The sequence below is a fragment of the Acanthopagrus latus genome, chromosome 12 (genome assembly GCF_904848185.1).
Source record: "Acanthopagrus latus isolate v.2019 chromosome 12, fAcaLat1.1, whole genome shotgun sequence".
NCBI lineage: Eukaryota > Metazoa > Chordata > Actinopteri > Spariformes > Sparidae > Acanthopagrus > Acanthopagrus latus.
In genome coordinates this window covers 9,872,590-9,898,517 of record NC_051050.1, presented here as the reverse complement: position 1 = coordinate 9,898,517, position 25,928 = coordinate 9,872,590, and the positions used below count along the sequence as shown (strand labels likewise).

Sequence of the window (25,928 nt, the reverse complement as noted above, 5' to 3'; positions counted from 1 at the left end):
ACCTTGTTCTGTTCACTGTATTTCCCTTCAGAAAACACATCCTCCCCCTCAGGAAAATATGTTGACATTCTTGGTGACAAACTCATGACTTCCCACACTCTGACTCACTGTTTGGCCCCACTTGGCTTGCCACTGTGCTCGTATACAAGGGACACATCACTTTTCCCACTACTGTTGACACCATCCGGGAAATTGGTGTCCAACATTTGTGTTCGATATTTAAAATGGTTGGGGTCAATTGGGAACTTTTACTTGGTCTCGTTGTTGATTTATTTTTCTTCATAAGTGAACCCAAAGGCGAGTGGACAGGACAGAACTCAGTAACCTCTCATCCTACAGGGTTGAACATTTTGGCAGTGGAGTGGACTTACAGTATCTGATTACAGTTCCAATAAACTTCAGTTCAGCACAATGAACTTTCACTCTTTCTTTGTAGTGTTTATGTCAGAAAAGACAAATTAAAGTCTCTAACCTTCACCTCCTTCTGTTTGTTGATGATTTCCTGTAGCAGATTTGTATAATGTTCTCAGCCCTAACAAACAGTTCAACACTTCTATTGTTAAGGACTGAGACAAATATTTTCAGGCAAATGGTATCATTCTCATTTGGGCACAATCGCCATTGGCTTACTATCAACTACTGACCCGTCTACCATCATAACATTGTGATTTTAAAAGTTACACAATTGTACTGTCACATACTGTTGTGGGAAATTAAATAGTTTTGAATTCAGTAATCAGTATATGGTAGAAAATATGTGGGGGAATTCTCTTTGCCTGAGGTGGTTACAGGAAGGCAAGGATGGCATTTACATTCCAATAAAACATCAAACGGTCACTGTCCTGGGAAAGGCATGATTTCAGTGATGTCATTGTTGTGGGAAGACATGATTAACTACTCCCGTGAAAGTATGTAACCTCTGTTCCCTAGTAGGAAATCCCTTACACTGTCCTGTGTTTACTACAGGAATTAGGACTTGAGGTAGTGTGTCCCGTCAGAGATGCCATAAGGCAAGAGTTGTTTGTGGTATACAGGAGGGAAAATAGAAAGAAGCTGTTGGTGTTGGTCGTCAATTCACTACATCATGATTGTATTATCTTGTTTTCTTATTAAACCTGTCCAGTAAGGGGCAAACCCAAGATGCTTGGTTACATTACTTTAGTTACTTTTCTTAGCTTAGTTTCCTCTGTATAGCTAATCTGCTTACTTTGTTTCAAACTTCAGAGGCTGAAGACAACTAAGTTATGGCTTAAGAGATGGCAAAATTGCCCCACACACCCTCATCCAGTCCACAAACTCACAAAGTCAACTAGCTCTTGGGCATTCCACACAGTATATGGGCTGGATGAACATGCCGGTGTGGGCCAGATCTGGGCCACAAGCATTTTGCTATCTGGGATGTGTTTTAGAGACCGTTTTTAAACCTGACACTGATATGTTTGTGGGTAATCTTGCATGGCATAGATGTGAGAATTGATCTACCTGCTGCCTTTGCTGGTGGCAGGAGCCAGAGTTTCCTTGGCTTTGTGACACAGTTGGGCGATGCCATAGGAGTGACAGTGGGAAGCAGTGGTGACTACAGTGGTGAGGATTCTCCCTACTCAGCTTAACTGACCCCCAGCACATATGATATCATCGACAATCATCGTGGACATCGTCATTTTCCAAATCTGTAGACATTACCCAACCCTAATTCTCAACTGGACAAACCAAAGACTTTAAGGTAGAAACAAAGGATCTAGATCTAGAATCCAAGAAATACTTCAATGAATGATCCTTTAACAAAAATTGTGAGCAGGATTCACTGTCATTTTATAGGCTGTTTAAGTGGAAATATTGGGAATATAAAAAAAGGACATTTGAACCAATAACCCAAACCCAAACCATTATCAGTAGGAAAAGTCTGATTGGAAATAAAGGGTGGGTCCAAAAATCTAAGATGGTTTAGAACTGTTTTCTTTGCCCATGAAATAAATGAAATTAAAGAAAATAACCACTGATCATGATTTTATACATACAGCCAATAGGGCAAAAACGGTTTGTTACTGCGTGTCCAGACACTGATTGGAAGGCTTTAATAACAATGAAAAAGTGTCAGAATGTGCACATGCGAGCACTGAAACGCAAACACACACAAACCTGCCCGTTAACAACATTCTTCTTTGCTGATACACATACACACCCGGCATGAGGTCACATACATGATTATAATGCGTTAAAGCGGTGATGTAACTCCGCTTAAATTCAAAGTTCTGCTGGTGATGAGATCTCGCACTGACGTTAGCTGCAGATCTGACGGGTCACATTCTGCACATGCCAACACACCCAGAGGAGACATTTCACAGTGATCGTCTTCCACTCAGTGGCTATCCATACCTGAACGCTTACAGAACAGGGACTGAAATGGACTCGCCACCTCAATGTGTTGAATGTGTGTGATTCAGACCTAGATTTTAGAAAGTCCTTTGGTTGCCTCATAGTGGTTCAGTGTTTTCTATATATTTTTTTGTAATTAATTGATCTTAAAAGCTTTATTTGTTTAACATTATTGCCCACAGCTTTGATATTGCTTTGAATAGTTTCATTGTCTCTTTATTGTTGTTACTGCGCATTTTTACCACTGACTAATTAGTACAGCACTTTGGTCAACTCTGGTTGTTTTTAAAAGTGCTTTATGAATAAACGTAATAATAACTTTATTTGATTTTGATTTATGAGTGAATAAATCAAGCGATAACATTCAAGATTAAAATATTGGTCATGCTGAAATTAAAATAACCATTAGTTGCAGCTAGAGACCTTCAGTATGAAAAAGTGATATGTTTGAACTATGTGATGTCCTCCTCAGACAATGCTAATTTGTCAGGTCGACAGTGAACTGAACGCTAACCTGCTAAATCCCGAGCTAACATTGGTGTCTTCACATGCAAACTTAGCACATTGCTGAAATGTCTTGAATGCCGTTGTCATGCGATAGGAGCAGGTGGTGACTATACTCATCATGTCCATATTGAGGTGAGACACGTGCGTGCATACCTCTGCGTTCACATGGATAGACACAAAAACAGACATTTTATAACCTTAAAAACTCTCCTCTCTCTTCCTTTCATGAGTCGACAAACAATCTCTCCGTGATCAGCAAACCAGAGGGGAGCAATGTGAGGTGTAATGTGTTGCATTCATATGCGTATCTGTTCAAATGACCTTTGCTACATGTCATCTACACTATTTCTCCATCCTCCTGTCACTCCGTATTGTTTACTATCCACTTAAGCTCAAATGTCAAGAATATAATTTCAAAACCAGCAGTGCCCACTAGAGCTGCATTCCAACCTCTCCTGTCTCAAGTCTCTGTGGACACGTACACACACACAAACAGGCGTCTACACACAAACACACTCAAATGTCCAGTAGACAGCTGCTGCTAATTTTAGATGGCATGTAATGCCTGGCGTGCCCCAGACCCCCTGCTACCCAACAAACCACACCCCCGTTTCCCACTTAAAATGACTTTGCCCCAAGCACACTCCCCCACCCCCATCAAATGCAGAAGTCCATAATGCACCCCTGACCACCTCCTGCCTCCACAGGATCCAATCTGCTCTGTTGGTAGTTACACACTCTGCCAAATATTCAAGACCTAAGACACTGAATTAGGGAGCCCATTGAGCAATCACATGTGAGCACATCGCCTAAAACGTCAAGTGAGTCATATGAACTAGAATCTGTGTATTTTTCCCATCTGCATTTACATTGTTTCCAATTTAATGTAGCAATTGGGAACAATCTGGCTACCTTTAAGACCAAATAAGCTAGTTTCCATGTTGTAAACACAAGCTTAAAGAGATAGCAAACATCTGTTATGAAGGTGTCAAAGATTTAATTGAACTGCGCTCATCCAGGGCTGGAAACTTGTGTTTGCTCTTACCTCAGACAGAGCATATGAACAGCATTACAGGGGTGTGTCTCATTAAGTTAGTGTCAGTGTGTCTTATGGTGGGCAAATAACTAACACAGGAACAAACAGAGGTTATTTCAGGATGCTGTTGTTGCTCTGCGATACAAAGTTTGCAGCAGTTTGCAACATTTGATCTAATTTCCATTACCTACTTGAGTTAAAATAAAATTCCTGCGAATTAAAGCAGATGTCAGGAAGTTAAAGGCTAATCTGTAACAAACCTTTCATTGTAAGATTGTAAGAAATGCTTCTTTCTTTCAAGGCTTTAAAAATTCAGTTAACATTTCTGCAAACCACAGATATGTTCAAATCAGTGTGTCACAAGCTGCACCGTGTAAACATTTCTGCAAAATGTGTCATATCATGTTCATGTTCATGACCTCTCTGGATGTCATGTCTGGAGGTGGAGGGGGTGGTGGTGGTTCTAGAGGCAACAAGACTGCCAAGCCAGTGACCACAGTTCAACACTGCATTTCAACATTTGTGTAAGAAACCATGGGAAATTTTCTGACCAGGGACCCTGGCATTTCCGCAGTTGTCAGCCTGACACCACTGCATATTTTAGAGGAGACCTTTGGACAATTTCCAGCCATGTGTGGTGACAAAAAATAAAAAAATGGTTTCACAGGAAGTCTAAACAGTTTTTTTTAAGCCACAATATAAAGGTTTCCTAACCTTAATCATGAGGTTTTTGTGAATAAACCCAACCAGAACATAAACACAGTGTTGTGACAGGAGAAACAATGAGTTGCAATGTAGATAAATGTAATTAACTTATCTGTTTTTTTGTGTATTCAACACAGTTTGTTTGCAAATGATAATGGAGGATGATTTATTTTGTTACGTAGAGTTCCTTATTTTATTCTCTGTTTATTTTGAACAGTAACCAAGGTGACACACTTACTGAGGACAAGTTGTCCTTGTGCTTGTCTTCACTCACAGACCAAGGTAAATCAAGTAATCAAGTCAAAGCAAGTATAACCTGCCTTACATAACAGCTGCGTTATGTACACTTTCAACAGCGTTTCAACTTTTTGGGAATCAGGATTGTATATTAGTAACTCATAGTCAGGAGAAAACACTTGACCGCAACCTCGCTCAATATCTTCAAAATCGTTCTCGGTGGTTCAGGGCTGCCAATATGACAATCTGTAAGTAAAACCTCAACCTGAAACGACACATGCCTGCAGGCGGCCCAGCCCCCCACTCTATTTACCTCTCTAAACACAACCCTCCGCTGCATGCCACAGCCACAAATCTCTGCGCATGCCAAGGTCTAGCTATAGCATCCCCCTAACCTTTACCCTGCCCCACTCACTCCGCTCAGTTAGACCTCACTAAGTGGATCCAGAACACTGACCAGCTTCCACAACAACCCTGAGCTGCACACATTACTTCACAGAGCTCATCCGAGGAGATCAGCCAGTGATCGAATCCAAGGAAACACAACCATTCGTAACTGCATATTAGTCTTGCAGGATTGTTAATAATACTCATAAAGCAGAAAGAGAGACGACAGAGGTTCAGATTTTGAGAATCTTGAAGTTCCCGACAGTCTCGGTCTCGGTCCAAGAGCCAGCAGCTGTCGTTTCCTCATTCTCTGTCTTTCCAACACACACAGCGCCATCACCTCACTCCGCATGCTCCACTTCCTAATTCCCCTTTGGCCCCAAAAGATCTGCAGCCTTGTGTGTGTGTGTATATGAGTGTGTGTGTGTGGGTGCGTGTGTGCGTGTTTTGGGGGGCAGCTTAAAGTCCAACGGGCTGAGGTCATCTGTGTAAACATATCACAGACACTAAAGAGAAGTTAGTGAATGAGTGCACACAAAAAGACACACATGTATATTGCCATGCCGTTTGGCGGTCGGCAGGCCACACGGGCAACAGCTAATTAGAGAGATGAAGCACCCATCAGTCATTGGTTGATCTCAAAACCACACGCGGGCTTTTGGTGAACACACACGAATTTACAAAAAACACACACGCACACAGACACCCACACACATATGCACACACATTACATACACACAAACACGTAATCACTTTTTAGGGAACACTGACCAGGCTGCGCTCCATCCGCCTGCTATAATTACATGTTAATAATATAACAATTACAGGTCTGCATTTAACGACATTACATCACAACTGTTCACTAATCTGACCAATTAGTAACCATGGAAGCCCACACTGCTGGCAGCTGACAGGCCGTAATCATTATCAGACTGTGGGGATCGTTGTCCGTTTGTTTGTGTGTGCAGGGCGGACATATGAGCCAATTGACTCATCTACTCTTAAATGAAACACTGGCAACACCCACCCTTTGTTGCATCGACTGATTAACACGCTAAGTAATCTTATTATGTGAAAACAAAGCAGACAGTCGCACATTTATTTTCTTGAGTTTGGAAGACTCTGAGATGAATCTCGAAATAGAAGCATCTTAGCTATGCTTTTTGCTGAGTTAAAGGAAAAGTTCACTCACCAATGAGAAAGGCAGTTGAAGTTTTGTAGTCCAGAAAGCATCTCTGGAGCTTCACAGCAAAACTGTTTTGCAGCATTCTTCTAAACAACTGAACTAAAGGGCTTCTTCAGTCTTCCGGGAGAGTGCTGCAATGCTGTTTAGCTGCAAAGCTCCAGAATATGGACTCTAAAACTTCCCCGGACTTTCCCACGGCATTGGGCTGAGTATAAAAGGAGAGAATTATCATTTTTGGGTGAACTTATCCTTTAAGTTTTATGCAAGATGTAACAGGGACGAAAGGCAGCAAGAAAATACTGCACGTAAATTGTGCATGAGGAGAAAGATGCCACATGGGATTCATTGCGCATACGCTCTTTCAATAATTAATAAGAAATATAAATACACAGAAAGTTATATATAGGAATAAAATCACAAGACAGGTCATTCTAGGGCTGGTTGATATATTAATTCATAAATTAGAAACCCTGTTTTAACACTAATTGTTGAAATTAGATCATTCAAACTTAAAAAGCTGTCGAGAGTCACATTTGCTCAGGAAATGTATCTGTCGGGATTTGACTTCACTCTTCTCCACTCTGTAATGTCACACTATCTCACTCGGACGGTTGTGACTGGGCAGATATGTCTGTCGTCTCTTTTGCTAAATCAAAAAAAATAAAATGAGGGCTGTTGATTCACACCCATTAGTGCCGTGCATTATTCATGAACCACCCAGCACACAGACCTGTCTCTGTGGCTACTGAACATTAAAATGACAGCTGTCTACTACCTGACGGTGATCTTTATTTTAGTCCAAGCATCTATACGACATGTTAATTAAAATCTGTGTCTGATTCAGCTGGCATGTCTTTAGGCGGATTGGAGACGACCGGTCCATCCCCTCGGCAACGATTTGAGAGGAAGCTTCCAATTTGTCTAAAGATCTGCTGAAGTATTGATGAAGTCAGGCACCGACAGTGATGACAATGAAATCTCTGGGTATCAATTATTGATGAAAACATTACCATGTCAGCTGCGGACTGGAGACAGTGTGTAAGTGTGTGTATGTACAGTTCACCTCTCTGCAGGGGTTTAAGTAATGCTTATTATGAAAGCCAGACAAGCCAAGACAATAATGTTCGGTCTCAGCGCAGATGATGATCAAACTTTGTCAAGGGACAGGTTTTAATCCACTGCAGGATTCAGATACGCTCGCTTTTGATTGACAGTCAGAAGAGGTTTTATAACCTCCTTCCCCTGGAGGACTCTGTCCAGCTACTGTATTTACACTGGACCTGCGCTGGTTGGCTCCCTCCGAGTGCTTCGCTGCCTCAGAGAGCTGTTAGTACTATTAGTGTAATAGTAAGCCTTCTCTACTTAAGTGCCTGGTAGGACTTGAAAGCTATTAGTGCTGTTATTGTCTTTGATATACTGCACACACACACATACACAGAGAGGTGAGACAAGACAGATGCTCATTTGGAGGAGACAAAGAGGCTCAAATGATTTACTTCTATTCCGTGCCTGACCTTTCTTTAATGTGTGTCAAAGCTTTTGGCACTTACAGTAGGATGTCTGATATGATAGAATTAGACGAGCAGTCTTTGTAGTGTTTATGACAGCTGCCACAAGAATATGGCAGTTTACTCTCAGCTCATTTTCACATAATCAACTATTTTGTGGTATTTTGCCAAGTGTGCATGCAAGAATGATGCAAGAAACTGAAGTGCTTGTTCTCCTCTGCTCAAAATCATGAGAACTTTCCACTCTCAAAGTACATGAAGCCTGGTGCGGCTGCCATGCTCAACGTGGCCAAAATAGTTCTCCATCTGCTGCCGCTGTTCCCCCCACTTGTACGTACGAGTGTGTGTGTTGTGTGCCTCTGTGCGTCTTGAGTGTGTGTGGTATGCTGTGGTTCCTCGCTGGCGCCAAATTTAGTCCGGCGATCCTGTTCTAACCGTTGCTCTGAAGTCCTACCAGCACCGAGTGGAACGCTTCAACAGATGATCATGAAACACAATGGCAACGTAACGAAACATATTCGAGACCACCTTGCAGTTGAGATTCTTCTATTTTGGAACCTCAGACATCTGCCCAAAAAGACATAAAGAAACCGTGAAAGAACTTTCCTATGAGGTTAGTTTCCCTCCCATCTAAAAAAAAAAAGGCATGGAAGAAGATGAAAGCTGACATGAACAGAAAGACAAACACAGCAGCAGTGCAGGAGTGAAGGCTAGTGAGGCACATTATAATGGGTGCAACTGAAATCAATTTGTTTTATATGACCAAAATGGGTGTAGGAGGCTATGATGTCATGCTGTAGGGCTTCCAAAACACTAAAGGGGCAATAAATAATAATTTTAGATGAACTACTCAAAGATCAACAAAAAATATTAACAGAATGTGAATAATAAGTTTTGACATTACGTTGTCTGTGTATTGTGTTGAAGAGATATCTGCAAAAGTTGTTAGCATGCTAACCAGCTAGGCTTGTCCCATCCTGGCCCAAAGCTCCTGTGCTAGTGGTGTAAACACTTCAATCCACTCGTCTCGAGCTCCCAGTCTGAGCTGCTAGCTACATGACTAGCTGAGCTGACTGAACTAGCTAAGGGCAGCAATCAGCGGCTTCTCCGGTGATATGCTGCCCTCTACTTGTTTTGAGTATGAATTTGACAGGTGGCAAGTTCTTACATATTGTACCATATCATACCATGGATAACTTGGGGAATTTGTACACTGGATGTCAGATGTATCTTCACCTTCTGTCTCGGCTCATATGATATAACCTCTATCTGAAACACTCTGTTTTAGCTCCTGTCTCTTAAATGACCACACTACTGAATACCCTATTTCTTCTGATTGGTCAGCACACACACACGCCTGAGCCAGCACCCCTAACAGCAACTGAGCAGCTGTTCTAAATAAAATTTTTACGTGCCAAACTAGATGTTTGGCATAAATCATGCAAATGTGTGACATGGTGATGTAGCGTGATGTCACAGAGTCAAGCAATTAAAAGGCAAGACTACTGACGAGGCGTTTCAGGAGCTTATAAACTTTTGCTTGCACAAGAACACATAAAAAACACACTGAAGGAAACGATTTAAATGTCAAAGCTGAATGTCTCCTCATTTTGGTATTTTGGAGACAAAAGTGACCATATTTTACAAACTTTGTTCAGCCAAGAGGTCACCAAGATGTTTGACACCTCTGCTGTGTGGTCAAAGTAAAAAAACAAAACAAAACTTGAACTTGAAGCAAAGAGACAAAAACGGAGGCAGAAACTTTTTCCCGCTCGTCTACATGTGTTTAAACTGGCGTGAATGGAACATGAATGAGTGACGTGACTATGCAGAGACAGCTTGATAGGGAATGAGAGAGAGAAATTATGAAAGGGGCAGACAGACTGGTGAAGTTGCAGGAACTCCGAGGTGACAGACAGTCAGGCGAGATACCTTACAGTGAACGACATGAAGAGAAGAGGAAGAAGAAGAAGATGGGGTGGCTGTGTAAGTCACTGACAGACAAACAGACAGGAGGTCAATGACGCTTTAAACACACTCTGACTTACCGCCAAGGCCTGCAGCCTCTCTTTGTGGAGCTGAGCCTCCTCACACGACATCCTGAGGGGAGGGGGAGGGAGGGGAAGCAGGGGAGAAGGGGGGGGGGCGGTGAAAGGAGAAAGGAGAGACGTGAGATCTTTGGGAAGACAACCGAGAGCTGGGGTCCCTCTGTGAAGAGGTGCAGGGGAATGGAGGAGAGAGGGAAAAAAGGAGAAGAGGAAGAGGAGGAAAGGAGGAGTATCCGAGAAGGCGAGGTCCTTCCTCAGCAGTAATCCAACAGGAGATAGGAGGCAGTGGGAGAAGGAGCTTGCGCCGAGTGGAAGCAAAGATCTCTCATTCACTGGCCATGTGCCTCCACACTCAGCCCGCCGCTCTCTCTGTCTCTATCACCCACTCTTTCTCTTGCACTCTCCGTCTCTCCTCCCATTTGTCCTCTCCTTCCCTCCCTCTCTCTCTTTTTTAGGCATGAGCCATGTGTGATTAAACAGCTGGGAGGAGCAGCTGAGAGAGAGAGAGAGAGAGAGAGAGAGAGAGAGAGGAAGGGAGGGGAGGGAGAGAGGAGTGATGGCATGAAGGTGGGGGTGTGTGAGAAGAAGAAAAGAGGGAGAGAAAGAGGAAGAGCATAATAAAATTGCAGAAGTAAGAAAAAGAGAAGCAGAGGTGTAATTTGTCATATTTGAAAGCTGAGAGGAGACAACAGGAAAGACTAACTTAACTGCTCTTTTAATAATTTTGCCTCTTGCCTTTTCTAATCTTAACTGGATTTAGGCTCATCTTATTACTGAGATAAACAAGCAAGATCTATAATCCTCCCCACTGTCAACATTGACCACTTAGATTTGTGCTTAAACAAGCAGTTTACTAAAAAAAAAAAAAAAAAAAAAAAAAAAGTTTACTGTCCCAGAGGAGTAAAAGAAGCAGAAAAGTTCGTTTTCGGACCCTGCTAATATACAGGCTGATAAATTGAGTAACCATGGCTTAAAGTTAGCTCACAATTGGAAATTTGATTATCATGGGTACAAAATGTAGTCTCAACTCTGAAACACGGAATGCTACATGTGTTGGACACAACTGACAAATGTATTCCTTAACCACAAATAATTTTAATAGTGGGAAATGAAGCATTTATACCTGAGAACTAGGGCTGAGTATTCATTTATTCGATAAAATGTCACAATTTTGTGAAAAATGCTAACCACAGCTTCCTGGAGCTCAGAGTGACGTTTTCAGATTGCTTCTTTTGTCCAACATATGAATGTTTCTGCGACCACTGATTCACATCCACATTTGTACGTGTCATTGGTTATGTACCTTATTGACATTTTAACATAACATATAACATGCCTCTGCCCTAACAGTCAAGTCTGGAGCTGGAGGGGCTGTAGCGGAAAAAGAAGAAAAGACTGCCAAGCCAGTGACTAACTTAATTTTTATCTACTGATCGATTAATTGACTAATTGCTACAGATCTACCTAGAACTGGCCAGTTGCTGTCACTGCATCCTCACATTTCCCAGCAGCCTAACCTTCAGCCATATGTGATGGAGTTTACAGAATTGCTCCTGTTTTGCTGCTGCCTTCCAGTCACAGGCCACCACAACACTGTGAGCTGAAAGCATTTTCCCTCATAATAGAGGTCATGCAATACATTTCTCAGACTTTTAGAAAAGAACCAAGGTGCCTAAACCTGCACCATAGCATGTTACTATCATTTTAAATCATTCTGATCTTTTAATAAAAGGTCCACCGGCCGCCCACACACAAACAAGCCCACAGCTAACTCTTCAGGATCTATTTCTGGTCACTCTGGTTTTATGTTTGTTCCCACACCTTTCACAGTGACATCAATCGAACACATTAGAGAGACAGGAACAGGACGGAAACAAAAGAAAAGAACAGAAGATAACTGTGCCTTTCCATGACATTGATGCATGCAAATGAACGTCAGTAGAACTGAGTACAAACTGCAAAAACACAACACACCCTCTCACACACACACACACACACACACACACACACACACACACACACACACACACACACACACACACACACACACACACTAAAGCACAGCTTGTGTAAATGGGTCACTGTTACCTGTGTCCCAATTTTCTTTTCTCCCTCCCTATTTCAACTCTCTAGGTTCACCTGAGTTTCATCCATTCTTCTTCTGCTTTCTCTTTTACACCTTTTAATTTATTCTCTTACTATCGTCCTCTTTTACTCTTTTTTTCCCTACAACCAAATGTATTTTCCATTTTTTCCCCTCCACCCTTCCTTACATCCCTTCCTCTTTTCCTCCTTTTGTCCTCTTTCCTTTGCTTTCCCTGTGACTATCCCTCCATGCAACTTTTCCTACATACCTCCCACAGTGCATCTCCATCCTCCCTCCCTCCTTTCTTTCCCGTTCAAATGATCTCCCCCTCAAATCTCACCCCTGCAACCTCTCTCCTCTCCCTTTTTCTATCCCTCCTCGTCTCATTCCTGACCCCCTCTTCCTCTTAATCCCCATCAAATCCGATCCCCTCATCCTCTCTTTCCATGCCCCAATTCCTCCTCCTCTCCCACCTGTCCTTCTATCTATCAATTCCTTGCTCCTCTTCCTCGATCCCTCACGTCCTGCTCTCTCTCCCTTTTTCTCCATCCCTCCTTCCACCAGCAGACGTCCTTATAAGGAGAAACGACAGCAGCAGTCCTGGCCGACTCATTTGGGAATACAGAAGCATGTAACACACATACATACACACACACACACACTATCACACAAACACACACTGACATAACAGCCACTGCATTACTCTGAGAGAAAAATGTATAATAAATAGCGGCAGCTGGAGAGTGTCTGTCCTGTAAAGCCACCGGAGAGTTGAGTAAATCAAAAATGACACTCGTTCAGCATCTATATAAAACATTTAAGGCTCTCTGGATTTTGATGTTTCAGTGTTATTATATCATTTTCAGGCTACTGCACAAAGACAAGTATTTTGCAGTTTCATCAGTTCTGGAGCGCTGACAATTTTTATCGGCTGCAATTCTCTAAAGTTACACAAGAAGACTTGTTGTGCACAACAATGGTAAAAAAGAAAAGCATATTTGTCTTCTCATTTAATGCTGCAGTAGACAGTTCTAGAGAAAGATAGTTGATTATTGAGTCATCTCATCCTGACGCTTGGGGCCGGACCCTGCTGACCAAAAAGCATCAGTATTTGACGTGGGAATGAGACTCATCAATAAATTGTTTTTCTCTAGAATTGTCTACTTCAGCTTTACGACTACAACATATGACCTTCTTTGTGTTCTGCATTAAGGTTTACTAACCCTGACTGGCAATGCAGACTTTAAAATCAGAGCTAATGAAGTGATATATCATGATACAAAGTTATTACTGCAGTCTGTGCGTCCTTTTAACAGTTGTCCACTGTGAGGACAATGTAGATTACTGGGTTCGGGTCCTGATTATTTGCTTTTGGTCAATGTTGGAATGGCGCAATACTCAAGTTTCTGTCTTTCTCTCAGGAGCAATGTCAGCTTGTGCCTGAGCTGATTATTCTGGTTTGACATCCTGCAACTCTGTAGACCAAATACTGTGAAGCGGTGGTAACAATAACAGTTACTTCCAACACATGGAGCATCTAGGGACAGATTTTTCCCTCAGAAGTTGGTGGAGACCAAAAACAGGGCTGAAAGTTGAGGGAATAATTACATTCATTAGGGTGCAAGAAACCTAAGCTCAAACCATAGCTAATGTTGCGTAAGGTCTGATGTTGGTGATAATCCATCAGTGTTGTATTTACAGCTTGCTGTTTGCAGGTTTGGCAGGTATTTGTAACTTTATGTTTGGTGTAATGGTCGTTGCAGTACTGTTGCATACTGGTGAGCTGGAACTGTTTTTACATTTTTATCTCTTTCGAGGGTTTATTTAGCTAAAGGTCGGTGTCGAGATGAGAACATGTATTACACATGTGACTTGCTAGTTTTCACGAATTAAAAATAAAGTTTGTTGATGTCTTCGGTTGTATAATATCTACAGCACAAGTCAAACATACTATTGGCTTGCATGAGGTTCACCATCAAGATACCAAATTAAAAACTGTACTGTTTAACCCTGGGACCCGCCTTCATTTGAACATATTGCTATGTCTGTAATGTGGGCACATGCAGGTTATAGACCGTGACCTGTTTGGGGACTTAGTGATATATGGTTTATGTTATAAACCCAGGCTCAGCTCTGCAGCTGTCTGACTTTACAGCCAGCAGCAGTCCAGAATTCTGGCCTCTCTACGAGTCTCTGTTTGACCTGGATTAACACCAATCACATCATTATGTTGGCTGCGCACACTGTCATTACAAATGCTCTTCACTTGAACATTATTCTACTTCTTTAGAATGGTGTCTACTTTATTTCCCCTCTATTCCACTTTACTCCCACCACTTTTTAACTCTCTCCGCGCCCCCTAAACTGCTGCCACCTTCCCTCCCCCCTTCAGCTCCTCAACTATGGCGTCGGCTACGTTGGTTGGTCGTCGTCGAGACAACAGCATCATTGTTCCTCTGCATCGCCACGACGCGATGACCTCACTGCACAGCCAGCCCAGCTCCGCCTCCCCCCCATCCCAGCCCAGAGGTAATGGCCTCCAGATGTGGATCCAGAGGCACGAAAACACACACACACACACACACACACACACACACACACACACACACACACACACACACACACACACACACACACACACACACAAATATAACAACATGCAAAGGTTGAGTAGGAGGCAGAGGGAATGAGCAAATATGGACAAAGAAAATAAGTCAGAAAAACTGTGCATGTGCAAGCGCGTGTGTGTATTATGCTAATGTATTCGTCTCATTTGCCCAACTTTTCTGAGCTTGGTGCTCCCACAGTTTACCAAAATGCTTCTCAAAAGAAGTGAGACACACAGATAAAGCCACACATCTGCTACAGACTGGCCTCTGCAGCAGACTGAATTATTATATGTGTGTGTGAGTGTGTATGACAGAAAGAGAGAGGGACAAAAAAAGAGTAGAGGGGGAGAGAAGAAGCAACCCAAACAAAAACAGACATATTTCTGGCGATGGGAGTGCCAGACCTTGATCTCATTCATATTTTATACATCACTGTGGGAGGTAAAGCTGTGTTTGTGTGCCACACTGTCTGTCTGTCTGTCTGTCTGACAGATAGTTTAGCTAAAAGCTATGAAAAAGTATTTAAAACCTGACAATCTCCAACCCCCTCCTCATATTCAGCACCCTTTCCCCTAAATTCAATGTGGCCAGTTCCCTGAGCACTGCAGTCTTGTCACTGCTGCAAAGTATGTTTATTTTTCCACAGCAGAACTGGTCTGATTTAACAAAAAACAAAATATGTGTCTCGGCAAGGCTAGGAGAGAAAATCTAAATGATAGGACTAATAATTCTGTCTGCAACCTTAATTTTACTGTAAGGATTTTAGGACTCCTGATAGGCTTCAAAGCTTAAGAAATGCTCAGAACAAATCTAAGTGTTTGATTTCAGTGACTAGCAACTGCAGAAGACTACAGAAGCAATGAATAATCGATGCTTTGAATGTTAAAAATACGTAAACTAACCTAGGATTGCTCAACACTGTAGATGCAAGCAGTATGGATCATAAGAATTGATAAGTGCAGTGGACTGCTGTACTGGTGAACAGTCAACCTCCAGTGTGTCAGCTCAGTCTTTTGTCTCTTAAGGATGATTTTATATTGACAGAGGAGAATTCACATGGATGCCCTTAGGTATCAATGCACATGTTTGTGTGTCTGCACACATTTATAATCTTTAAAGTGGTATTTTTATTATCCTGAGATGCACTTTAAAGTAGAAGCCATAGAGTATGTAAAGTGGACATAATGTCACCCACTGTTATGTGAAATACCCTTCTGAAGCCTCACGTTTAGCATTTTCACCATTTGCCTTCTTGTTTTTTTGGAGCCAGAAGTGACCATATCTGGATTAGAGGGTGGAGCTGGTGAGGATATCCTGACTGGATCTGCCAGAAAACCCTTGGACACATCGTGGTAGCATGGTAGACTTCAGACTAGTGGTTGAGACCACAACCTCATCAGAAAACTGTTGACTGAGGTCATAATTCAAATGAGAAGCTGGGTAATTTTCTCATAAGCTGACATAAAATCAAACTAATCTTTTGAAACCAGGTGAGTTGCCCCCTGCGGGTCATCAAAAAGAATGCAGGTTCAAGGCGCTTCATTTTTTCAGACTCAGAAATTCCATCTATTTCCTTTATACAGTCTGTGGGAGAAGCAGATGTCTTGGCCTCCAGACACTCAGATTCTCATCACCTCAGCATGTTCTGTTTGCTCCCTCTTTCTCTGGAAGCCATTATTCTTCTCTCTGTAGTTTGCCTGTCTCCTCTTATCCAGTTTTTACAATTCATGTCAATCCATGTATCTAGTTCATCCTATTTCTCTGTCTGTATGTGTTTATGCTTTAACATGTTATGTGTTTTCCACCCTGTAAAAGACATTAAGATGCATTTGTAACTGTTCTCTATGAGTGGGCTTGAAGTTGCTCACAGGGTTATAAATACACCCATTGAGACCCTTGTGTACATGTCTTTAAATTGCTGTAAAAGCTGCTCATCACAATTTTATACTGCCTGTTTTGTTCAGTAATTGTTGAGTATTTTTGATGGATAAATGAGGCTTAATTCCTATCAACTCTGATTTCAAGAGAACAAATCATGACAGAGATTAATATGGTTATCTGGCACTCGCTCTGTGTCGCTGAGTTGCTAAAAATGTATATGCTAAATTCATCCCATCGCTTTTGAGAGTCCCTTTTCTGTAAGACTTCCCTGAGTGTGCAATAAATAGCAGCAGAGAATGGGCCATCTGCCACTGTGGTGTCTGCGCTCTACATGACCACAAATACTACCTCTTCTTTCTGCTGAATCAGTGGACAATCCAAAGAAAACGCGGCCTATATGGTGATTAAAAATGAGCTCATAGGAGAGAGGAAAACACACAGAGCTCAGGAGAGATCGGACGTGATAGACTGAATCACGACAGCGCTGTCTCATTTTCCCAATTAAAACATTAACTATTGATGTGCCAAAGAAGCAGGTCTGCTTCACGCTCCACTGCACTTTCTCTGCCTGCTTCATGGGTGCGGCTCCGACAGAGGACGCGAAAAATCACTCCCACCTGTCACTCGAACTGCCTGTCGACAGCTGATTCAGACTCTCTGCTTGGAGGTGAGCCGCATTAGAACACCTTGGTTGTCACTCAAACCAGCTGACTGCACAGCGTCCCCTAATATTCGACATCTACAGGGTTTTTTATCACACAAATACATTGTCTCCTCAAAACAGACAGATGTTAAAGCCAAAGCTCAGCACAAGACTCTCCTGTACCTTATTCAGATTAGTATTTCTGGTTTTCTAAGTAAAATCTGCCACAAGCACCTCAATACTTTCAAAATGTAATAAGTCGTGAATTTCTGGATTTTGTTGTTTAGCAGCCCCCGAATCTCTCCACCAAAAGTAGCTTCAGTGGAATATAACACCGTACACCCACAAAGCTTTGAATGTTTAAGAACAACTCCCACTCTGCTGTTCTCACTACAGTATCACTGTCACTACTTCTCTCCACACCGATTCATATAGGAGCTGATCGCAGCACATTCAGGTGCAACAAAAATGATTTTACTGACTTTGTCCTTTCATCCCGCTGAGACTCAGGAAGAGCCAGCGGACTCAGCTGTTTGATGATTTGCAAATCTTTGGATTGATAAAGTACTCCCTTTTTTATGAAGGTTTTGTCCAGGTGTAACATTAGTGTAGTGTTGATTTGAATTGAGGAAAGTTACCTAAGATACATCTACCAAATGTAAATATTAGTTTACCTAAGGTAAAGTGACAGAATGTAACTTTAGGGAGAAAGCTGGTGGATTTTGGAGTGACATTCCCAGGTCATCCAATACTGATGTTATCAGGTCCATTGCCAACTCAAAGCAACAGTATTTATCTTCCTTGCGATGAGACCATCTTTCTCCATTTGGTTGCTTTTTGCTTAACTGGGCTTACTGCACACTTTTAATATTGACTAACGCTAACAGCTGCACTGCTGCTTGACGTTTGGGGAAAACTTGATAGCGTGGTACCAAGGCTACCAACAACCCATAATACAACTCTCTTTCAAAGCAACAGGCCCATTACGTAACATCAGATCTAGTACTGGCTCTATACAAAGATAATATTCATTTGGATATTTTGTCTTTGAATATTAAAAAAGAAACATTTTTCACAGAAATTGTTATATTTGGGAAAACGGGGTACTTTTCCTTTTCCCTACATTTTTTTATATTTGTCTGGCTATGCAGCTGACAAGTCAGATTGATTTGAAAATATGCTGATGCTGCTCCTCTCTTGTACTTGTGGGACACATCACCAAAGACTTGTCAGTCAGCATCTGTGCAGCAATTCCAAAAAGCTCCTACAATTCCTAACACACCGCCGGTATTTGCTTGATATTTGTCTTGCTGTGATTTTACGACTGCGGGTGTATTGCATATTTTTTCAGGTTGATTCCTCATTTTCAGGAAAGGCACACACATCACACACAGGAGAAAAAAGGTCTGCAGCATGGCGGACTGTGCTGACACACAGAGGCTGGACCGAGCCTGCAGCAAGCACATTGACTATGCTGAAACATGCTACATTACACACACGCTGGTGCACATTCACACATATTGTATCTGAGGACTATCTGAGTGAGAGGCTGAGTAAGATAGAGATGAAGGAGTGCAGGACTGATTTTGGAGAAACAGAGGCAGGAAGAGGGGAACAGAGTGAAGCCATGAAGAGGTGATGTGCAGAAAGCACAGAGGGTTGCAGAGAGTGTGTGAGGGTGTGTGAAGAAGAGGAAAGGGAGGAGAGGGAGGAGTGTACACGGTGTACGGCGGGTCTCCTCGCCAGTCATGACTGAGCAGCAGCCTCAGCATGACGGAGCTCCCGTTCCCATGACAACCGAGCCTGTCAGATGGAGGGGAGATAGGTGGAGGGATGCAGGCAAGGACAGCAGAGATGGAGACAGAGATAGATAGGAAAATGCAAAGACCATCTACTCACGGTGCTGTGGCGGTGCCGTTCCTCTGCAAAGGTGTGTCTGACATGGCTGCAACACCCCTCTGCTCTCCTTCCCCTGCTCCTCTTTCTTGTCCTCCTCTCCTTCCCCCGTCCTCCGGTGTCCTTTTGACAGAGTTGTGTCCTCCTCTTCCTCCTCTCCTCCTCCTCCCTCCCACCTCCTCCTTGTCTTCTCCTCCTCCTCCTCCTCCTCCTTCGTCTTCTTTCCTCCTGCCTTTTCGGTGTGTGCTCGTCGCGCCAGAATGTGTCAGAGCAGCTGCTGCCGCCTTTGCCACTCCTGCATCGCACCACTCTGCCGGCAGGAGGGGATGGGTCTAAGCATGTGTGAGAGAAATAGAGAAAGAGTGGTCACTTGTGTATTTGTAGGTATGAATATGGACGTGATGCTGTCAATGAGAGAGAGAGAGAGAGAGAGAGAGAGAAAGAGAGAGAAATAATCTAGGAGCAAGTGTGATAGATGGAGATGAGAGAGGGGCCAGGAGGGAGAGCAGAGGATAGAGACAGAAGAGACAAGAGAGAGGAAGGAGAGCCTTAGGGGAGTTACAGTATAATGAAAGGAGTGGCCAACCTGCCTTATTCCGGCTGCTACCCTGAGAGCAACCTTTCCCCTCCGGGACTGAGGAGGGATTCATTTAAAGAGGCAGATAGGATATACAAAAACTCAAAGAAAAAATGGAATCTTCTTTAAGTAGACTCCAGTGTCCTGCAACCCTATACAAGGAAAAATGTTTACATTAAATGGATGCATGTTTGAATGAATAAGACTGGATGATTCAGAGCATTCGTCAGCTATAAAGGAAGTCAGCACACTGAGATGCGACTGGGAAAACAATTGGACAACAAAAACACAAACCATTTAAGTCCCCTTATGATTCTAATTCAATCGTCACTACATTCGAGAACTAGGTCATGTCACAATGGACAGACATTTTCTTACATCTGAGTCGCAGTTTAGGATCCAAATCCTCCACATCCAAATCAAGGAGCTGTCGTTTTAATATGAGGCAATGCCTGATTTTTACAGCTGGATTCACTCAAATCTGAGTGTAATCTCTTAAGAGTGTTTAGTGTTTGCAGATTACAGGTGTTCCCATTCAGGTTTCTGTCATATCAAACAGCAGGATCACATTCAGTTTAGTTCTGAGCTGAGTCAGAGCAGAGTCATACTATAATGCCTAATAGGGCTGCGACTGATTGGTAAGTTTACACTTTAAATGAATCTGCCAACGATTAAAATTTACGATTAAATGGCCAGTTGTTTTGTTTATAAAATATCAATAGTGAAAAAAGCTCTTGACAATTTCCCAGAACCCAAAGTGATCACTTCAACTACTTCTTCTATCTTACCAGCAGTCCAAGACCCAAAGACAATCATAGGTGACAAAGAAAAGCAGTAAATCATCATATTAAAGAAGCTGAGACCAACAAATTTAGCTGGTAATCTGATGAATTGCCTCCAGATATGCCACTTAGTGGCTAAAATGCACTGTGGGTAATGTAAGCACCAGGTTTTGAAAAGCAAACCAAATAACCAGAGTATGAAATGCAGATTTGAGACACTGCTGAGAGGCCGTTTATGTCTTCCTTTGCTCACAGTAACACATGCACAGGTAATCCAGTGGCCATGCATTGACAGCTGTGTAGTAATATCTTGCGATGGTTTCAATAAAGAAAATAATAGCAAAATTCAACTGATTTAAGACAAACTTTAGGTAAACATTAACCTCATACTTGCAGTAATATGTTTTATATTACAACACATAATAATGTCCTGGCTAGTATTCACTAAAAGTCTCATGAACTTAGAAGATAGCTAATAGCTGTACATTCGCATGACAGTTCCTTTATACTCTATTATCATCTAAGCTCTTATTACACAGGATATTCAGATATATTAACGCTATGCCAATTTACTGTAGCATAACACTGGCTGTTTTGTGCATTTGCGTTGAATTATTCTTCCAACAATTGGGATGCTTTTATTGTGAAAGCCAACAGTCACTCGTCTCACAGAGTAACTTCCTGTGACGATGTTAGCAAAGCTTCGGCGACAGATCGGGAAAAGATGGTTCACGCTATCACCTCTATGTTGAGCCCAACACTAAGCACACAACTGTACTAACAACAGGTAACTTAATAAAGGTTTGAACATGTTTTTAACTCAACATGACATATGTGTTGTGCAGGGCCATGTGAGGGCCATAAACTAGCGTGTAAGTAACGTGACATAGGCTAATAATGCTAATTGAGGGCTAGCATCTAAGCTCCTCACTCACTCACTTCAATAGAAATAAAATACCACAGTTAGCTGATAAAGACTCACCGCTTTTTCATTCACATACAGATAACATGAAGTTGAGGCTCTGCACAATAGTCTTTGGCCTCACAGTGTTCTGACATAGCTAACTAACACTAACATCTAACCTTGAAGCCTTTCCTTCAAATATACCCATTATGAACACGTTAAATCAAAACGAATACAGCAGGACCAGAGATATTTGAAACATCCTCCTACAAAAACAATTCAATAGGTCCACTGCCACGGACTCCCAAAACAACTTGACTGCAGCGTAAAAGCAACAGCCGTTCGGGACAGTTCATCATTTCATTTTGACTGCAGTTTCGTTAACATTAGAAATGTAAACTACTTGGTTAGGTTTAGGAAAACATCATGTTTTCAGTTAAGTATGCTATTTCTATAACTTAAGTTACAAATGTAGCCTACGTATGTTATGTAAGTTATGCTACGAGCTTAGCATAACTGTTTCACGCTAGGAAGTTAAGTAGTAAGTTAAGAGCCAGGTTTTGAAAAGGAAGAAAAATGAATTAAATAAATAAAAAAGATTTAAGTTAAGTCTTTTTTTTATTTATTTAATTCATTCTTCTTCCTTTTTAAAACCTGGCTCCTACATTACCCTCAAGGCAACTTGTGGTAGGGCTCCTCAAGCGTTATCCTTTAAGTATGAACAGTAACATGTTTCTGGTCGCAGTATGAGCTGGCTGATGAGCATATGTGAATGCCTGTCGTAATATGATAGCAACTATTTTCAAAGTTGGGAACTTGAGGATAGTCATCAAAGCAGCACCAGTCAAACTGCAAAAAGATGTTCACTGTGTCAAGCAAGACAGTGTGGAAAATTATGACAGTGCAGCCAAAAAGAAACAGCTGTCACAATCTAAGCAAGACGGAGACAACTGACATTTACAGTAGAGAGCTGGCTGATGGTATTTTGGCACGTTGCCTCCTCCTCCAACAAACACCTCCTTCTCCGATGCTCGACAAGACAAGAATCCAGCTGCTACTGTGAGTGCTGCTGCTACACTGAGAACAGTTCAGTCTATGGTGCCTTGCCTCAGATATTTATCCAGCACAGTTTTATTGGGTCTGTAACCTGCTGGCGGAGTACTTAGCAGCAGTAATTGGAGGGCAGAGAGAAAGCAATTTCTCTACTTTTTGTTTCTGTTGGTAGCTTCTGTCCGTCCTGCTCTACCTCTTTTCCCACCTTTTCTATCCCATCTATTTCTAACTATTCCTGTTTTTCATCCTAGCCTCTTCTCCATTTCTCCTTCTTTCCTTTCCTCCCTCTCTTTTCCTTTCTTGCTGTCATCGCCCTTTTTTTGCCCATGGCTGTACATTGTTGCCCTTGCACATAAATTAACCCTCAACCATTTAGATAAACTATGAATTGACAGTGGCCCCGATATCTTTTGGTTGAGGACAGAAGATGTAATTTTTCACAATTTTATGACATTTTATAGACCAAGCACCTAATCGCTTGATTGAGAAAATAGTGGATATTTGATCAACTTAAAAAAAAAAAAAAAAGGTAGTTTCAGCCCTACTGCTGTAGATTAGGGTCTGATGTAAAGCCTTGGCATGTATAATTGTAAGTGAAACAGAGGTCCAACACCAACAGTGCTTTACATTTTTATGGTGGAAATAGTGCAGAAGTAACAGAGTTTCCATAGTGTGGATTAATAAAAGGAGTCCAATGAGCTCTGAAGAAAGAGTGTCTTAATAACACAGCTGAATTTCTCAGTGTTTCTTGTTTTTGTACCGGCGGTTGAGTCGACAGCATGTCATTCCAAAGGCTCAGAGCACACAGTGAAGGTCGCATCTCTTAAAGTGCCAAGACGTTTCACATTCCTGCCTGTCACACATTTAGATGTTTACACTTGCAGGAAGACTTGTTCCTTCCCAACTTATCTCCCTGCTCTGTCTTTCTCTGCCTCTCTGTCTCTGCCTGAAGCTTCACGTAGAGCCCCTGGTTATCATATGGTGTGGTATGCCAGTTATTCTGAGGCTCCTCTTCGAGTTTAGGTAGTGACCTTAAATGGACATCATACATGCGCCCTCTGCCCTTCACGCTCTCTCTCTTTCACACACACACACACACACACACACACACACACACACACACACACACACACACACACACACACACGCACACACACACACACGCACACACACACACACACACACACACACACGCACACACACACACACACACACACACACACACACACACACACACACACACACACACACACACACCAGACTCACTTACTCCCACCCTGCCAGCTGTGTGGTATGTGAGAGCTGTCAGTGTGTCCACCATCGATCATTATTGCTAAGTGAGGGCACCTTGTAGCTTACAGTAAATGAATGAATATAAAAAAAAAAAAATGAAGGCCGGATATGACAAAAGACATTCAAACACTGTGATTTGGAAACTTATCTTTCTCAAGACAAGGTCTAAAAAAGTTCCTAGGTCAAACGAGTCCATTAGTCCTATCATCATCTTGGAGAATCAAGACAGCCTAGTCAACTGATTCCATCAAATCCTTATGGCTTTTTTTCCCTTAAGGAAACAGTTTGGTTTCCATTGCCTTTAGCTCATTAAACACACAACAACACAAGAACTGCAACAACAAATAAGCCAACCAGCTTTATTCTGGAGGAATAAACACCCAGACTCACACTGGACTCTGCTCTGACTCAGTGCCGTTTACTGACAGGAGGACAGATTACTTTTTCAACTTTTGGGGAAAGTGGATTAATCCTCACTCCTGTTTATCAAACCGACTGCAGCAGCAGTCGACAGAGGTGACCCCCATTATTGGGTGATTTTGTTCTGTAACTTCGACTGCCGACTGGAACTGGAGGAAAAATGTGGTTTAATTCATGAATGATATGTCACAAACAGGAGGGGGGACATACGTAAATGTTGGAAACTTGTCAGTACTCAACTCAGCAAGATATATAACAAAGGTCCAGAGTTTTTTTTGACATTATAATACAGAATCATAACAGATAATATCTTTTAAATGATTCCTTTGGAGCCCTGTGATAGACTGGTGACCTGTCCAGGGTGTCCCCTGCCTTCGCCCTAAGTCAGCTGGGATAGGCTCCAGCCCCCCCGCGACCCTGCAGAGGATTAAGCGGCGTACATATAATGTACAGATAATGGATGGATGGATGGATGGATGATTCCTTTGGCTGATAGGAGGCCAATGCTATAGTACCTCAGTTCACAGTTCACAAGTTCACAAGACACTGGATTGACATCTATCTATCTATCTAAATGGGACAATCACATACAGCAAGTGCATCAGTGTACCCTCTACAAACACATGGATATGAGTATATTTATTTCGCTGTGCAGGGTATTATGTCGGCCATGTGTATCCTCTTTATTAGACATTCTAGTATTATTTTTAAGTGCTGCGTGCCTTTGTGTTGTATTATCGGCGCACCCATGTCACATTCCCATTGTGATTTATTTGGGTGTTGGTGTCAGTGGCAGCAGAATGCAGCAACCTGAGACATTGCCTCCCGGGCAGCAGCTCCCATGGGTCGAAAAACAAGTCCCCCTTGTTTTCCAGCTGTATGTCAACGCCATCAGACGGTAACAATTTCACAATGGATTTGATTTGCAGATAGGACAAATATTCCAACTCTTTCAGCCCACAGCGTGCTTTCAACTTGTTTGCTCAACATGTTTGATGTCATCATGCACTGTTTTAGTGCACACAGCGAGTAAAGAATGAATTTATTATGCACATAATTTTATATGTATTCCACTAATAGCCAAATGTTTCTGTCACATTTTCAGTACTTTGCTTGAGAACTGTTGATTGTTGAAAGTGGTAATTTATTTTGAAGATGGGGGGCGGGGGGTGTTATAAAATTTGCCCCTGTTGCTGTGCCCAGCTCTCTTACACCTGTACGTTTAAATCATCTTCAAGCCGATCACGTGTCGTCATTCATTGCACCTCAAGGGACTACAGTCATGTAGTCTGTCATGCCATATTAAACATACCATACAGTATGTGTAATCTAGTATGATGGTGGTGGTGGTGGTTAATGTCTGTTGAAAGTGTGGAGTATACCGCCATCTAGAGGATTTAGTGCGCTAACTGAAAATATGTGACTTGACTATAACAGACATTGGGGCATACAGCAATTCCTGAAGGATCATTAATGGAATGTAAATCCAAGTGCTGAATCGTAGGCAAATGGACTTGTTTCAGATTCCTGAAGACATTTCACTCTCTCACCCAAGAGGCTTGCTTCTTCAGTTCTAACTGACTGGAGGGGAGTTGGCAGACTTTTGAACTCTGTGTGGGAGTGTCCTTATTTTGTCCTGTTAAATCATGTTCGCTTTAAGCTCAAGAATACTAAAATAGTGGCAAGCAAAAAAAATGTGTACGAATGTTTTACATGTGAAATAATGCAGGCCGTGTGTGGACAACAATGCACAGTCAATAGAGAGAGAAACAGTGGCCGCACCACCAGTGGACA

The 25,928-nt window shown here is 42.2% G+C and overlaps 1 protein-coding gene across 4 annotated transcripts in view; it reads right to left on the bottom strand.

Annotated features, from left to right (window-relative positions):
- Positions 1 to 19,268, bottom strand: part of LOC119029651 (A-kinase anchor protein 2) — an 89,687-nt gene extending 70,419 nt beyond the window's left edge. For 2 of the 4 annotated variants that reach the window (XM_037116653.1, XM_037116654.1), the window contains exons 1-2: positions 19,109 to 19,268; positions 9,991 to 10,042 (exon numbers count right to left, since the gene is read on the bottom strand). In XM_037116653.1, coding sequence (XP_036972548.1) covers positions 9,991 to 10,042; positions 19,109 to 19,152 — 96 coding nt within the window. In that variant the 5' untranslated portion in view covers positions 19,153 to 19,268. Of the gene's footprint in view, positions 1 to 9,990; positions 10,484 to 19,108 lie in introns of all 4 variants that reach the window. The other 2 variants (XM_037116655.1, XM_037116656.1) reach the window with 2 other exon arrangements.
- Positions 19,269 to 25,928: the final 6,660 nt, after the last annotated feature.